General features: G+C 62.9%; 1 protein-coding gene across 1 annotated transcript; it reads right to left on the minus strand.

The window, feature by feature from the left end:
- Positions 1–4,720: 4,720 nt before the first annotated feature.
- On the minus strand, positions 4,721–8,458 carry AIF1 (allograft inflammatory factor 1). The gene is made up of 6 exons (XM_037914052.2): positions 8,333–8,458; positions 7,048–7,109; positions 6,229–6,295; positions 6,012–6,053; positions 5,727–5,889; positions 4,721–5,375 (listed from the first exon to the last, which is right to left on the minus strand). Exons 1-6 carry the CDS (start codon positions 8,355–8,357, stop codon positions 5,288–5,290), a joined length of 447 nt encoding a protein of 148 aa, XP_037769980.1. The 5' UTR covers positions 8,358–8,458; the 3' UTR covers positions 4,721–5,287.
- Positions 8,459–13,131: the final 4,673 nt, after the last annotated feature.

The raw sequence follows: 13,131 nt of genomic DNA on the forward strand, positions 1-13,131 counted from the left end.
CTGGGAGGGGGTGGAGAAAGGTCAATCAGGCGGGGGGGCGGGGCTTCCCAGGGCCAGAGCGTTTGCGCAGGACTGATAATTTGCATAATTTATGCGAAGAGGTGGGAAATCTTGCAGGATGGAATAGTGAGTGGCCTTTAGGGGGGTATTTTTGTGATTTGCATAATTTATGCAAAAGGAAGGAGCTTTTGGAGAGGGGCGGACGCTTTGTGTTTTGCACAATTTATGCAAAAGAGGAGAGGTTTGTGTCGTGGGTTTGTCTCTCATTTGCATAATATCTGCGAAGCAAAGGAGGTTCCTGGTTTCAAATTAAACTCTTTTATATTTGCATAATTTATGCAATAGGAGAGTGGCTATTGATAACGTAAAACGACGTGTGCTTAAGGGCTTCTGTTCGTTTGCATAACTTATACAAGGTAGCCTAGGCTAATAGTGTAATTGTAATTAACCAGGGTTATTTAGAGGTTATCTTCATTTACATAACGTGCAAAATATGCTAAAACTGGATTATTCGGAGGGTCTGTTCCTTTGCATAAACAGAGATGTAATGAACTAGTGGCATAGGGAGATCTTTGGCCATTAGCATAGTGTATGCAAAAGATAAGAGACTTCTGGGCTAATACCTGGAGATCCTTCTAATAGGCATAAATCCTGGCTTGTGATGTAATGCCACTGAGGTAGTTTAATGTCCTCATCTGCATAAGGGGCGAGGCTTCTGGCATAATAAAATCAGTTCATTTGAACAATTTCTTCAGCAGGAGGAGGGGGACTGACTAGAACGCAATGCCGGTGGCGGAGGGCCTGTAATTAGCATGGGTTTTGAAAAATCAAAGGGGGCCATTAACAGTTTTTCCTATCTGCATAATTTATGTAATTATGGGGGAGGCTTCCTAAGGCAAATGATGTAAATCTTTGTTTGCATAGTTTATGCAAATAGGTACATTTCAGAGAGGGGCGGTAACATTTGCATAATTTATTCCCAAGAGGAGGGTCTTCTGGAAAAGGAGGAGGTTTATTAGGGCATATTCCATTGAACAGGGGTGCAGGGTGGAGAATCCAGGGAGGGGAAGGCTGAGGGGGGTGGATGTATTGTAGATCCACCATGACACGCCCCCTTGTTATTATAATGGGATGTTCCAATCTCGCTGGCTATAATGGACCATTCCACCTGGAGGCACCTCCCCATTACAATGAGAAGTTCCAACCACATTTACTTACAAATACAATGGACCATTCCACTGGGAGACTCCCCGCTCCATATAATAATCGGATGTTCCACTTCCACCTGCTATAATAGGCAGTTCCTCGCTGTGGCACCCTCCCCGAGTTGCTCTAATGGGCCCGTCCACCAGGAGACACCACCTCCCCATTAAATGGACTGTGAACTCTCCCTCATCAGCTAGAATGGGTTATCCCATCCGGAACTAGCCCCCACGCCCCAGAGATAAAAAGCCTTTTTACCCCAACCCCCTGCTATCATAGACCCTTCCACCAGGAGACACCCCCATCCTCTCCAAAATGAAATGTTCCACCTATAATGGACCATTCCGACATCCCCATCCCTGCTATAATGGAACATTCCAATACCCCCTATAATTCACGCCACCCCCATCCTTTCTCTAATGGGATGGTCTATACCCCTGGAACCTGGCAGGCAGCTGGGGTGAAAGTGATCACGAATGGTCGAGTTCACGATTCTAGGGACTGGTAGGCGGGAGAACAGCACAATACAGACAATGGATTTCCAGAAGGCAGACTTCAGCAAACTCAGGGAGTTGGTAGGTCAGATCCCCTGGGAAGCAAGTCTACAGGGGAAAACAATTGAAGACGGTTGGCAGTTTTTCAAAGAGACATTATTAAGAGCACAAGAGGAAACTATCCCCCTGCGTAGGAAAGACAGGAAGGATGGCCAGAGACCACCCTGGCTTCATCAGATCTTCAGTGATCTAAAACTCAAAAAAGGGTCCTACAAAAAGTGAAATTAGGTCAAATTACAAAGGAGGAATATAAACAAATAACACAAGTCTGTAGGGACAAAATTAGAAAGGCCAAGGCACAAAATGAGATCAAACTAATTAGGGACATAAAAGGAAACAAGAAAACATTCTAGAAATACATTAGAAGCAAGAGGAAGACCAAGGACAGGGTCGGCCTGTTACTCAATGAGGGGGGAAAGACAATAACAGAAAATGTGGAAGTGGCAGAGGTGCTTAACGACTTCTTTGTTTCGGTTTTCACCAAGAAAGTTGGTGGCGATGGGACGTCTAACGTAGTGAATGCCAGTGAAAAGGAGGAAGGATCAGAGTCTAAAATAGGGAAAGAACAAGTGGAAAATTACTTGGACAAGTTAGAGGTCTTCAAGTCACCAGGGCCCGATGAAATACATCCCAGAATACTCCAGGAGCTGACTGAGGAGATATCGGAGCCGTTAGCGATTCCCTTTGAAAAGTCCCGGAAGACGGGAGAGATTCCAAAAGACTGGGAAAGGGCAAATCTAGTGCCCATCTCTAAAAAGGAAAATAAGGACAACCCGGGGAATTACAGACCAGTCAGTTTAATGTCTGTACCCGGAAAGATAATGGAGCAAATCATTAAGCAATCAGTTTGCAAACACCTAGAAGATAATGAGGTGATAAGTAACAGTCAGCCTGGGTTTGTCAAGAACAAAGGTTGTCAAACCAACCGGGCAGCTTTCTTTGACAGGGTGACAAGCCCTGCGGACAGGGGGAAGTGGTAGATGTGATATAACTGGACTTTAGTATAAAGCTTTTGATCCTGTCTCACATGACCTTCTCAAAAACAAACTAGGGAAATACACTGTAGATGGAGCTACTATAAGGTGGGTGCAAAACTGGTTGGAAAATCATCCCCAGAGAGTCGTTATCAGGGGTTCACAGTCAGGCTGGAAGGGCAGAACGAGTGGGGTCCTGCAGGGATCAGTTCTGGGCCCGGTTCTGTTCAGTATCTTCATCGATGATTTAGATAACGGCATACAGAGGACACTGATAAAGTTTGCGGCCGATACCAAGCTGGGAGGGGTTGCGAGTGCTTTGGAGGGTAGGATTAAAATTCAGAATGATCTGGACAAACTGGAAAAACGGTCTGAAGTAAATAGGATGAGATTCGATGAGGACAAATGCAAAGTCCTCCCCTTAGGAAGGATCAATCAGTTGCATGCACACAATGGGAAATGACGGCCTAGGAAGGAGTCCTGCGGAAAGGGACCTGGGGGTCAGAGTGGAGCAAGAGCTAAATATGGGTCAACAGTGTAACGCTGTCGCAAAAAGAGCGAACATCCTTCTGGGCTGGAGTAGCAGGAGTGTTGTAAGCGAGACACGAGAAGTAATTCTCCCGCTCTGCTCCGCGCTGACCAGGCCTCAGCTGGAGTTTTGTGTCGGGTTCTGGGCGCCACATTTCAGGAAGGATGTGGACAAATTGGAGAGAGTCCAGAGAGGAGCAACAAAAATGATGAAAGGTCTGGAAAACACGAGCTAGGAGGGAAGATTGAAAAAATTGGGTTTGTTTAGTCTGGAGAAGAGACGACTGGGAGGGGACATGAGAACCGTTTTCAAGTACGTAAAAGGTTGTTAGAAGGAGGAGGGAGAAGAATTGTTGTTCTTACCTGCTGAGGACAGGCCAAGAAGCATTGGGCTTAAACTGCAGCCAGGGCGGTTTCGGTTGGACATTGGGAAAAACTTCCTGACTGCCGGGTGGTGAAGCCCTAGAATAAATTGCCCAGGGGGTGGTGGAATCTCCGTCATTGGGGATTTTTAAGAGCAGGTTGGACAAACCCCTGTCAGAGGTGGTCTAGATCAGGGGTGGGCAAACTTTTGAGTCAAGGGCCACATCTGGGTAGGGAAAGTGCATGCAGGGCCATGAATGTAGGGCTGGGGCAGTGGGTTGGGGTGCGGGGTGGGGTGCAGGAAGGGGCTCAGGGCAGGGTGTTGGGGTGCAGGAAGGGTGCGGGAGGGGACTCAGGGCACGGGTGCGGGGTGCAGCAGGGTGTGCAGCAGGGGGTTGGGGTGCAGGAGGGGTTTGGGGTGCAGGCTCCGGCCCAGCACAGCTTACCTCGAGCGGCTCCGGGGTGGCGGTGGCGCACTGTGGGGCTAAGGCAGGCTCCCTGCCTGCCCTGGCCCCGTGCCGCTCCTGGAAGTGGCCAGCATGTCCGGCAGCGCTGCCCTTGCCTGTGGGTACCACCCCTGAAGCTCCCATTGGCTGCAGGTCCCTGTCCCCGGCCAGTGGTAGCTGCGGGGGTCTTGGCCACCCCCAGTTTCTCCAGCATCCGGGGCCACAGGGACGTGGTGCCGGTTTGCCCTCCCCTGGTCTAGATAATACTGAGTCCTGCCACGAGTGCAGGGGACGGGACTAGAGACCTCGCGAGGTCCCTTCTCATCCTGTGATTCTATCATGGACCTTTCCAGCAGGAGACACCTCCCGCCCTTCTGCAATGGCACATTCCATCCCACCTCCCCCCAGCTAGAATGGGCCATTCCACTGGGAGTCACCCCCACTTCCCCTCTATAATGGGCCATTCCCACCTCTGAGCTGCTAATGGATCATTCCACCTGGGCAGAAAAGCCCAACCCACCCACTTCCTGGCCAATCAGAAACTTCTGTCCCGATCGTGCCTGCCTGGAGGCTCCTGATTGGCTGGGGCTGACATCACGTGCTCCCCCCATGATCAGTGACCCCCCCATAGAAACCACCAGGCATCAGCAGGGTCATTAAGAGGCCTTTATTGACAATGCCGCACGTATGGGTCACCCCCTGTGACCTCTGACCTTTCACCCCTCACGCCGACCCCATGAGTGCCAAGGGGCTCTCGACCTTTAACCTCCCCCGCCTTGGCTGGCCCAGAATCCTTTGTGGGGCTGGCGTGAGTCTGGCGTAGGGGGAGGGGCAATCCCAGAATCCTTTGCAGGCTTAGCATATGTCGTGCGGGTGGGGGGGGTGTGACATGGTCTAACAATCCCAGAATCCTTTGCAGGATCTGAGAGCCAGGGCCAAAGAGGGCGGGGGGGAGGGGAGAGGTCACGACCCTCAGCCCAGGGGTCATGTTGAGGTGAACTGAGGGGGGCTCAGCTCTGCCCCCCAGGACCCCCCGTGAAACCAGCCTCCCCCCACCCTGCCCCCCCGGCCTGGGTGCTGCCCCCCAGGCCCCCCTGCAGACGTTGTTAGTGGCTTGGTTTCTAGCAGCGACGTGAACCACGGGAACCCCAGATCGGGGCGGAGACGCTCCCTGCCCGGGGCCCCCCGACAGCCCCCGGAGGGGGGGCGCCGGGGGCAGCTAGGGGAGGTCAGCGATGGCCCTCTTGGCGGGGGGGCCGGCCGGCTTCTCCTCTTTCTCCTTGGCTTTGTCTTCGTACATCAGGATCCTGTGGGGGGGACGGAGACGGGGTGATTGACAGCGGGGGGTGAGCTTGGGGGATGGGGGGCGACCCAGGTGCTGCGGGTCGGGAGGGAGGGGCGCTGGCCGGGCTGGGGGTGGAGGGGCTGGGGGTCGGGAGGGAGGGGCGACTGCCGGGCCGGGGTTGGGAGGGAGGGGCGCCGGCCGGGCTGGGGGTCGGGAGGGAGGGGCGCCGGCCGGCAGGGGGGCGGAGGGGCTGGGGGTCGGGAGGGAGGGGCGCTGGCCGGGCTGGGGGGCGGAGGGGCTGGGGGTCGGGAGGGAGGGGTGCCGGCCGGCAGGGGGGCGGAGGGGCTGGGGGTCGGGAGGGAGGGGCGCTCACAGTTTGAAGATGGCCGAGCGCTTGCCCAGCATCATGTGGACGAAGTCCCGGTAGCCGATGGTCTCGCCCAGGCCGCCCGTCACCTCCGTGATCATTTTCTTCAGCTCCAGGTGGGTCTTGGCCGCCCCCAGCTTCTCCAGCATCCGCTTCAGAGCCATGATGTCTGGGGGGAGCAGAGGTCAGGGGGGCCAGGGGGGGCACGCCCACGCTCGCACGCCCACGCTCGCACACACATGCTCGCACACACACACGCTCGCACGCCCACGCTCGCACACGGGAACTCACCAATGTCCCCGTTCCCATTGAGGTCGAACTCCATGTATTTCTCTGCAGGATGGACGGACGGACAAGAGGATTAGAGAGAGGCCCCCAGCACCAGCCCCCAGGTACCAGCTGCCCCCCACCCCCAAGGGGCCTAGGAACCCTGGTCTCCCCCTCAGCCCTCAGGCGAGTTGGGCCCCACCCCAAATGAGCCCCCATCCGTCCCTCGGGTGTCGCTCACTCTTGAAGGCCTCCAGCTTCTCCGGCAGGTCTTCGTCTGTGCTGTATTTGGGGTCGTCCAGGAATTCCTGGGGGCAGAGAGAGGGGGCTGGGTTGGGGACGGCGGGGGGACTGGGTTGGGGGCAGGGCTGGGGGCTGAGAGAGGGGGCTGGGTTGGGGGTGGGGCTGGGAGGGCAGCCCTGTGGTGGTGGGCAGTGGCCTGGGGGGGGTCAGAGGACCTCAGTGGGTGTTATCAGTGCCCTGCCGATGACATCACCACTTTCCGCGGGTGACCTCACACCCCTCTGACATCATAGCAGTCTGGGTGTGACATAACAGGAATCTATGTGTGACATCAGACCCTGCTGACATCATCCCTGGCTTATGACATCACAACCCTGGCACCTCGTAGTGACTGGCGTGTGATGTCACAAGAAGACCTCACAGTCTGATGACATCACAGCCCTCTGTGTAGGACATTACAGGGTGCCGAGCGTGACATCATCGCGCACCGGGGGCGACATCATGACTTGGGGGGCAACATCCCAGCCGCTGCCTGGCTCAGGACATGACATCACACGCCCCAGGGACATAGGAATGACATCACAGCCCACAGTGAGTGACCCCGGAGCCTCGTAACATCCCCGCCCCCCCGACATCACTGCCCTCCCCATGATGACATCACGAGCTGCCACGGCGTAGCTCCACCCCCTGGGTCCGGCAAGCTGGGGGGTGATCCAGGGTCTGACACACATGGGCTGTGGGGGGGGGGCTGTGGGGTCCATTCCCCTCCCCCATCCCTGGGGCCCCCCCACAGACCCCCGGGGGGGGGAGCGTCTACCTTATTGAGAGAGTCCAGAACCTTCTCCTGCTGGGCCTTCAGCTCCCCGAAGGCCTTGCCCCCTGGCGTGGGGGGAACAAAGGGTTAATGGTGCCCCTCACTCCCGACCCGCAGCCCCCTGCCCCCCCAGCCCTGCCGGTGCCCCTCACTCCCGACCTGCAGCCCCCTGCCCCCCCAGCCCTGCCGGTGCCTCTCACTCCCGACCTGCAGCCCCCTGGATCCCCCAGCCCTGCCGGTGCCCCTCACTCCAGACCCGCAGCCCCCTGCCCCCCCCGCCCTGCCAGTGCCCCTCACTCCCGACCCGCAGCCCCATGGATCCCCCCGCCCTGCCGGTGCCCCTCACTCCCGACCCGCAGCCCCCTGGATCCCCCCAGCCCTGCCGGTGCCCCTCACTCCCGACCCGCAGCCCCCTGGATCCCCCAGCCCTGCCAGTGCCCCTCACTCCCGACCTGCAGCCCCCTGGATCCCCCCGCTCTGCCGGTGCCCCTCACTCCCGACCCACAGCCCCCTGGATCCCCCCGCCCTGCCGGTGCCCCTCACTCCCGACCCGCAGCCCTCTGTCCCCCCAGCCCTGCCGGTGCCCCTCACTCCCGACCCGCAGCCCCCTGCCCCCCCAGCCCTGCCGGTGCCCCTCACTCCGGACCCGCAGCCCCCCGGATCCCCCAGCCCCGCCGGTGCCCCCCACTCCCGACCCGCAGCCCCCTTTCAGGCTCTGGGTTTCCTCTTTCTCAGGCCTGGCTTGTTTCCCCTTTCTGGGGTTACTCTGAGATAGTTTTGCTTTTGCTGCCTTTCCCCGCCCGGCAGGAGGAACTGACAGAACGATCCTGAGTCCGGGGGACGTGAGCGGAGAGAAACACCCCTCCCCCCACCTGCCCACGTATCTGGGGGACCCCGCAGTGCTCCCAGCCCCTGTGCAGAGAAGGAATGGGACCCAGGCGTCCGGGAGTGTGCTCATTCCCAGGGGACCCTGCAATGCTCCCATCCCGTAGAGAGTGGGGAGGATAGTGAATGGGACCCAGGCGTCCGGGGAGGCAGGGAGCAGAAGAAGGGGACCCAGGAGTCCGAGGAGGTGGGGGGAGGGAGGTCAGGAAGGGAAATGGGACCCAGGCGTCTGGGGAGTTTGGAGCAGGAGAAGGGGACCCAGGAGTCCGAGGAGGTGAAGGGAGGGAGGTCAGCATGGGAAATGGGACCCAGGCGTCCGGGGTGGAATGTGGGGTGACCGGGATGGGATGGGGAACGGGACCCAGGCGTCCGGGGAGTTTGGAGCAGGAGACTGGGATGGTACCTTGTAGATTCTGCTGGGAGCTCATGGCTGCTCCGGTCTCTGCCTCCCACGCTGGACCCCGGAGTCCGGGCCGACGCCTCGAGACCACTTCCCCCTTCCGCAGCTGGGGCCTGGCCTTTATAAAGACTGGCCACTTCCCCTTCTGCCGCCTCAAGAAACCGTTGACTCCAGGGGGTGTCACCGAGCTGGGGGGCCAGGGCGGCATGGGGGCAGCAGGGGGCGCTCTCCCCTGCCAGTCGGTGCCAGCCCAGAGACCCCAGTCTTGTCCCAGACATTTTGTTCTGTTTGGTGGTTCCCCAGCTCCCCACCCTAGAGCCAGCTGCATCTGAGTGCCGGGCAAGGGGTCCCCGGGTAACCAGCCTCTGTTCCACCCCAGAGCTGGGCTGTGGCTCGGTGCTTAGCAAGGGATCCCCCTATAACCTGCCCCCTGGCGCCCCCCGCAGAGGGGCTGCGTCCCAGCGCTGGGCGAGGGGTCCTCACCCAGCCCGTCGCGGCTCCGTGGCGATGAAATGTTCAGCGAGACGTTTCTACCTCCAGGGCGCCTGTGTTTATTGAAAGCTTAAAGCCCCGGAGACCCTTTGCTGCGTCGGCGCTGTTTACAGGGGACCATTCGGGTCGCTCGGCGGGAACTGGCCGTTCCCTTCCCCTGCCGAGCCATGGGGTGAGCACAGGACCCCCCCGCTCACCTGTGGGGAGAAAGAGAGTCGCAATAAGGATGAGAACCCAGGAGTCCGGGCTCCGAGACCCCCGGCTCTCACCCTAGACCCCACTCCCCTCCCAGAGCTGGGGAGAGAACCCAGGCGTCTGGGCCCCAACCCTGCTCATGGCTAGGCCCGTGGGGGTTGGGGGGTTACCGTGAGGTGGTGGGGCCGGGTGTCCGAGAGGCCACGGTGAAGGCGTCTGTGTTTCCGTTCTCATCGCTGACCAGCACGACCAGCTGCGCTGGGCTAGAGACTGGACGGACAAGCAGGGGCTGCGGGTCGGGAGTGAGGGGCACCGGCAGAGCTGGGGGGGCAGGGCTTGGCTGGCAGGGGGCTGCGGGTCGGGAGTGAGGGGCACCGGCAGGGGTGGGGGGGCAGGGCTGGGCTAGCGGGGGCTGCGGGTCGGGAGTGAGGGGCACCGGCAGGGCTGGGGGGGCAGGGCTGGGCTAGCGGGGGCTGCGGGTCGGGAGTGAGGGGCACCGGCAGGGCGGGGGGAGCCCAGGGGGCTGTGGGTCGGGGGTGAGGGGCACCGGCAGAGCTGCGGAGGACACCGGGGGCTGCGGGTCAGGGGTGAGGGGCACCGGCAGGGTGGGGGGAGCCCAGGGGGCTGCGGGTTGGGAGTGAGGGGCACCGGCAGAGCTGGGGGTGGGGAGCCCAGGGGGCTGCGGGTCGGGAGTGAGGGGCACCGGCAGAGTGGCGGGGGGAGCCCAGGGGGCTGCGGGTCGGGAGTGAGGGGCACCGGCAGAGCTGGGGGTGGGGAGCCCAGGGGGCTGCGGGTCGGGAGTGAGGGGCACCGGCAGAGTGGCGGGGGGAGCCCAGGGGGCTGCGGGTCGGGAGTGAGGGGCACCGGCAGGGCGGGGGGAGCCCAGGGGGCTGCGGGTCGGGAGTGAGGGGCTCAGGCAGGGATGTGGGGAGCCCAGGGGGCTGCGGGTCGGGAGTGAGGGGCACCGGCGGGGCTGGGGGATCCAGGGGGCTGCGGGTCGGGAGTGAGGGGCTCAGGCAGGGATGTGGGGAGCCCAGGGGGCTGCGGGTCGGGAGTGAGGGGCACCGGCGGGGCTGGGGGATCCAGGGGGCTGCGGGTCGGGAGTGAGGGGCACCGGCAGGGCTGGGGGGATCCAGGGGGCTGCGGGTCGGGAGTGAGGGGCACCGGCAGGGCGGGGGGATCCAGGGGGCTGCGGGTCGGGAGTGAGGGGCACCGGCAGGGCGGGGGGAGCCCAGGGGGCTGCGGGTCGGGAGTGAGGGGCACCGGCAGAGTGGCGGGGGGAGCCCAGGGGGCTGTGGGTCGGGAGTGAGGGGCACCGGCGGGGCTGGGGGATCCAGGGGGCTGCGGGTCGGGAGTGAGGGGCACCGGCAGGGCGGGGGGAGCCCAGGGGGCTGTGGGTCGGGAGTGAGGGGCACCGGTGGGGCTGGGGGGCGCAGGGGGCTGCGGGTCGGGAGTGAGGGGCACCGGCAGGGCTGGGGGATCCAGGGGGCTGCGGGTCGGGAGTGAGGGGCACCGGCAGGGCGGGGGGAGCCCAGGGGGCTGCGGGTCGGGAGTGAGGGGCACCGGCAGGGCGGGGGGAGCCCAGGGGGCTGCGGGTCGGGAGTGAGGGGCACCGGCAGGGCGGGGGGAGCCCAGGGGGCTGCGGGTCGGGAGTGAGGGGCACCGGCAGGGCTGGGGGTGGCAGGGGGCTGCGGGTCGGGAGTGAGGGGCACCGGCAGGGCGGGGGGGGCCCAGGGGGCTGAGGGTCGGGGGTGAGGGGCACCGGGCCCGCTACCCACCGAGAGTCTCACACGAGGCCCTGCCCGCGCTGGGTCCCCGGGCGGCAGCTCAGAGGGGTTGGCGCCGACCCGCAGCGTCACCGGACTCTCCGCATCTCCCGCGTCAGATCTCAGGGTCCTGCAGTGCCGGCCCCCCCCCACGCAGGGCCTGAGAATCCAGCAGCCTGTGGGCCGGCGGGCTCTCACCCGTCACCTGGCGGGCGGGGGCCAAAAGGTCCACGCTCGGCACCCGAGGAGCAGGAAGCGAGATCAATAATCACGACAAAACCCAGGGAGGGACCCAGCTAGCCCCCGAGAACTGGGGTCAGCCCCCACTGCGGAGACATCGGGGACCGTCCGTAACGGGGGACCAATAATCCACAGGCAAAGATTGGGGACTGCGAATACACCCCCAAAACTGGGGCTCCGTAATCAATAATCAGCCAGCGGCGAAATACGATGCAGGAATCAGAGCAGCCAGCCCTGAAATCACCGGCGCCGATGTCCAGCGTGCAGGGCCGTGGCGATCCCCGGCTCCCCGCCGGCCTGCGGGGGGCGACACGGCACCGGGGCGCTGAGACCCAGCCCCCTCTGGGGGGGGACTGGTTAGCCGGACCCCTCACCGGGGACTGAGATGCGGCTGGTTCTGGGGTGGGGCGCAGGGGCTGGTTATACAGGGACCCAACACCCAGTGCTGAAACGCAGCCACCTCTGGGGTGGGGAGCGGGGGCTGGGGAAACAGCCACCTATAACAACTGCGAAGAAGGGCAGCCCAGTGCCCCGTGCGAGGCGGGGGGAGCGCCCCCTATCTGAGGGCTGCAGGAGGGAGACGGCGAAGGGGCTGCCGGCCAGGCTGCGCTCGGGCACGGAGAGCTCGCGCAGGGTGTCGTCCACGGGGAAGGGGAAGCGGGAGCCGAGCAGCCGGCCCCGGGTCACCGTGATGGGGGCCGCGTTGAGGGCCAGCTCCATGACCCCCAGCACCCCCGAGAGCTGGCTCTTCGACGTCCCGTGGGGCGGGCTGGGAGCTGGCGCCCCCTAGAGGGGACAGGCCCCTGCCCCGTTCCCCGCCCCCCTGAGCCAGCTGGTCTCCGCCCTGGGGCCGGATGGGAGCCGGCGCCCCCCAGGGGTACCGGGCTAGGGAACAGGGGGGCATCATCCCCTTTGGGGGGGTGGAGGCCCCGGGGGTCCAGAGTGAGGGGACTCCCCGAAGGGGCCCACGTCAGAGACGGGCATGCTAAGGCTCAGGAGGTGGAGGGGCTGGACCCCCGAGAGAGAGTGGCCCCCCGAGAAGGGCTGTCGCACTGAAAGGGGCACTCCCAACCTGCCACACGGGGCCAGGAGTTGGCACAACCTGTGAGTCCGTGACAGGTGGGGGGCACTGGGGTGGGGGGGCTGAACCGGTGGGAAGTTGGGGGGCAGGATTAACAGCTGGGCAGGGGCCGGGTAGATGTGGGGGGAGAGCTCCTGCCCCCCTCCACCGGGGAGGGGCCCAAACACCAAGAGACTGGCCCGAAACGAGCTTTTCAAAAGATGGGGAGATTTTGGGCACCGATCTCGGGATTTGGGGGATTTGGGGGGAGGGTGTCGGGACTTCAGGGCCCATTCCTGGGATGTGGGGGGGTCCGGCTGGGGGCTTGTGCTCTCCGGACGCCGGCAGACCTGGCGGAGTGGGGGGGGCGGGCGAGTGGCGGGCCTGGCCCCGGCGCGGCGTCTCGTACCCGGTGCCCATCGGGCTCTGCCCAGTGGCTGCTGCTGTAGAATCGCTGCCCCCCCCATCCACCCGCCTGCAGCCTGGCGCCCCCCCATCCACCCGCCTGCAGCCTGGCGCCCCCCCATCCATCTGCCTGCAGCCTGGCGAACCCCATCCAGCCGCCTGCAGCCTGGTGCCCCCCGAGCCCCCCAGCTGCAGCCTGTTCCCCCCCCCGGGGTCTCCCACTGGATCCTGCAGCCTGGTGCCCCTCTGAGCCCCCCGAGCCCCCCCTGCAGCCTGTACCCCCTCCTGATGCCCCCACCCGGTTCCTGCAGCCTTTATGCCTGGCCCCCCCAGCCCCCGCCCAGCTCCCTGAAGTGAAGAGCCCCCCGGAACCCCCCAGCACCCCCCCAATCCCCCCAGCCCTGTACCCCAGTGCCCCCCGATCCCCCCAGCCCCCCACCCCCGGCGCCCCCTACCTTTGGCGATCTCCTCGCAGTGGAAGTGGGAGCTGCTGTCGTCCAGGTGGAAAATCTCCACCAACGATTCCCTGGATGGCCTCCCATCGGCTGCAAGAGACAAAGTCTGGAGGGGTGGGGGTGGGGGTGGGGAGGGCTGGGAGCCAGGACTCCTGGGTTCTGTCCCCAGTGCTGGGGGGAGTAGGAGCT

The sequence above is a fragment of the Chelonia mydas genome, chromosome 14 (assembly GCF_015237465.2).
Source record: "Chelonia mydas isolate rCheMyd1 chromosome 14, rCheMyd1.pri.v2, whole genome shotgun sequence".
Taxonomy (NCBI): domain Eukaryota; kingdom Metazoa; phylum Chordata; order Testudines; family Cheloniidae; genus Chelonia; species Chelonia mydas.

Excerpts from the sequence above, each read along its gene's own strand:
- AIF1 (XM_037914052.2), bottom strand. The coding sequence starts at position 8,357 with ATGAGCTCCCAGCAGAATCTACAAG. Across the intron at positions 6,296-7,047 it reads TTCTGGACTCTCTCAATAAG|GAATTCCTGGACGACCCCAA; the intron begins GTAGACGCTCCC and ends CTCTGCCCCCAG. Across the intron at positions 5,376-5,726 it reads CGCTCGGCCATCTTCAAACT|GATCCTGATGTACGAAGACA; the intron begins GTGAGCGCCCCT and ends TCCCCCCCACAG.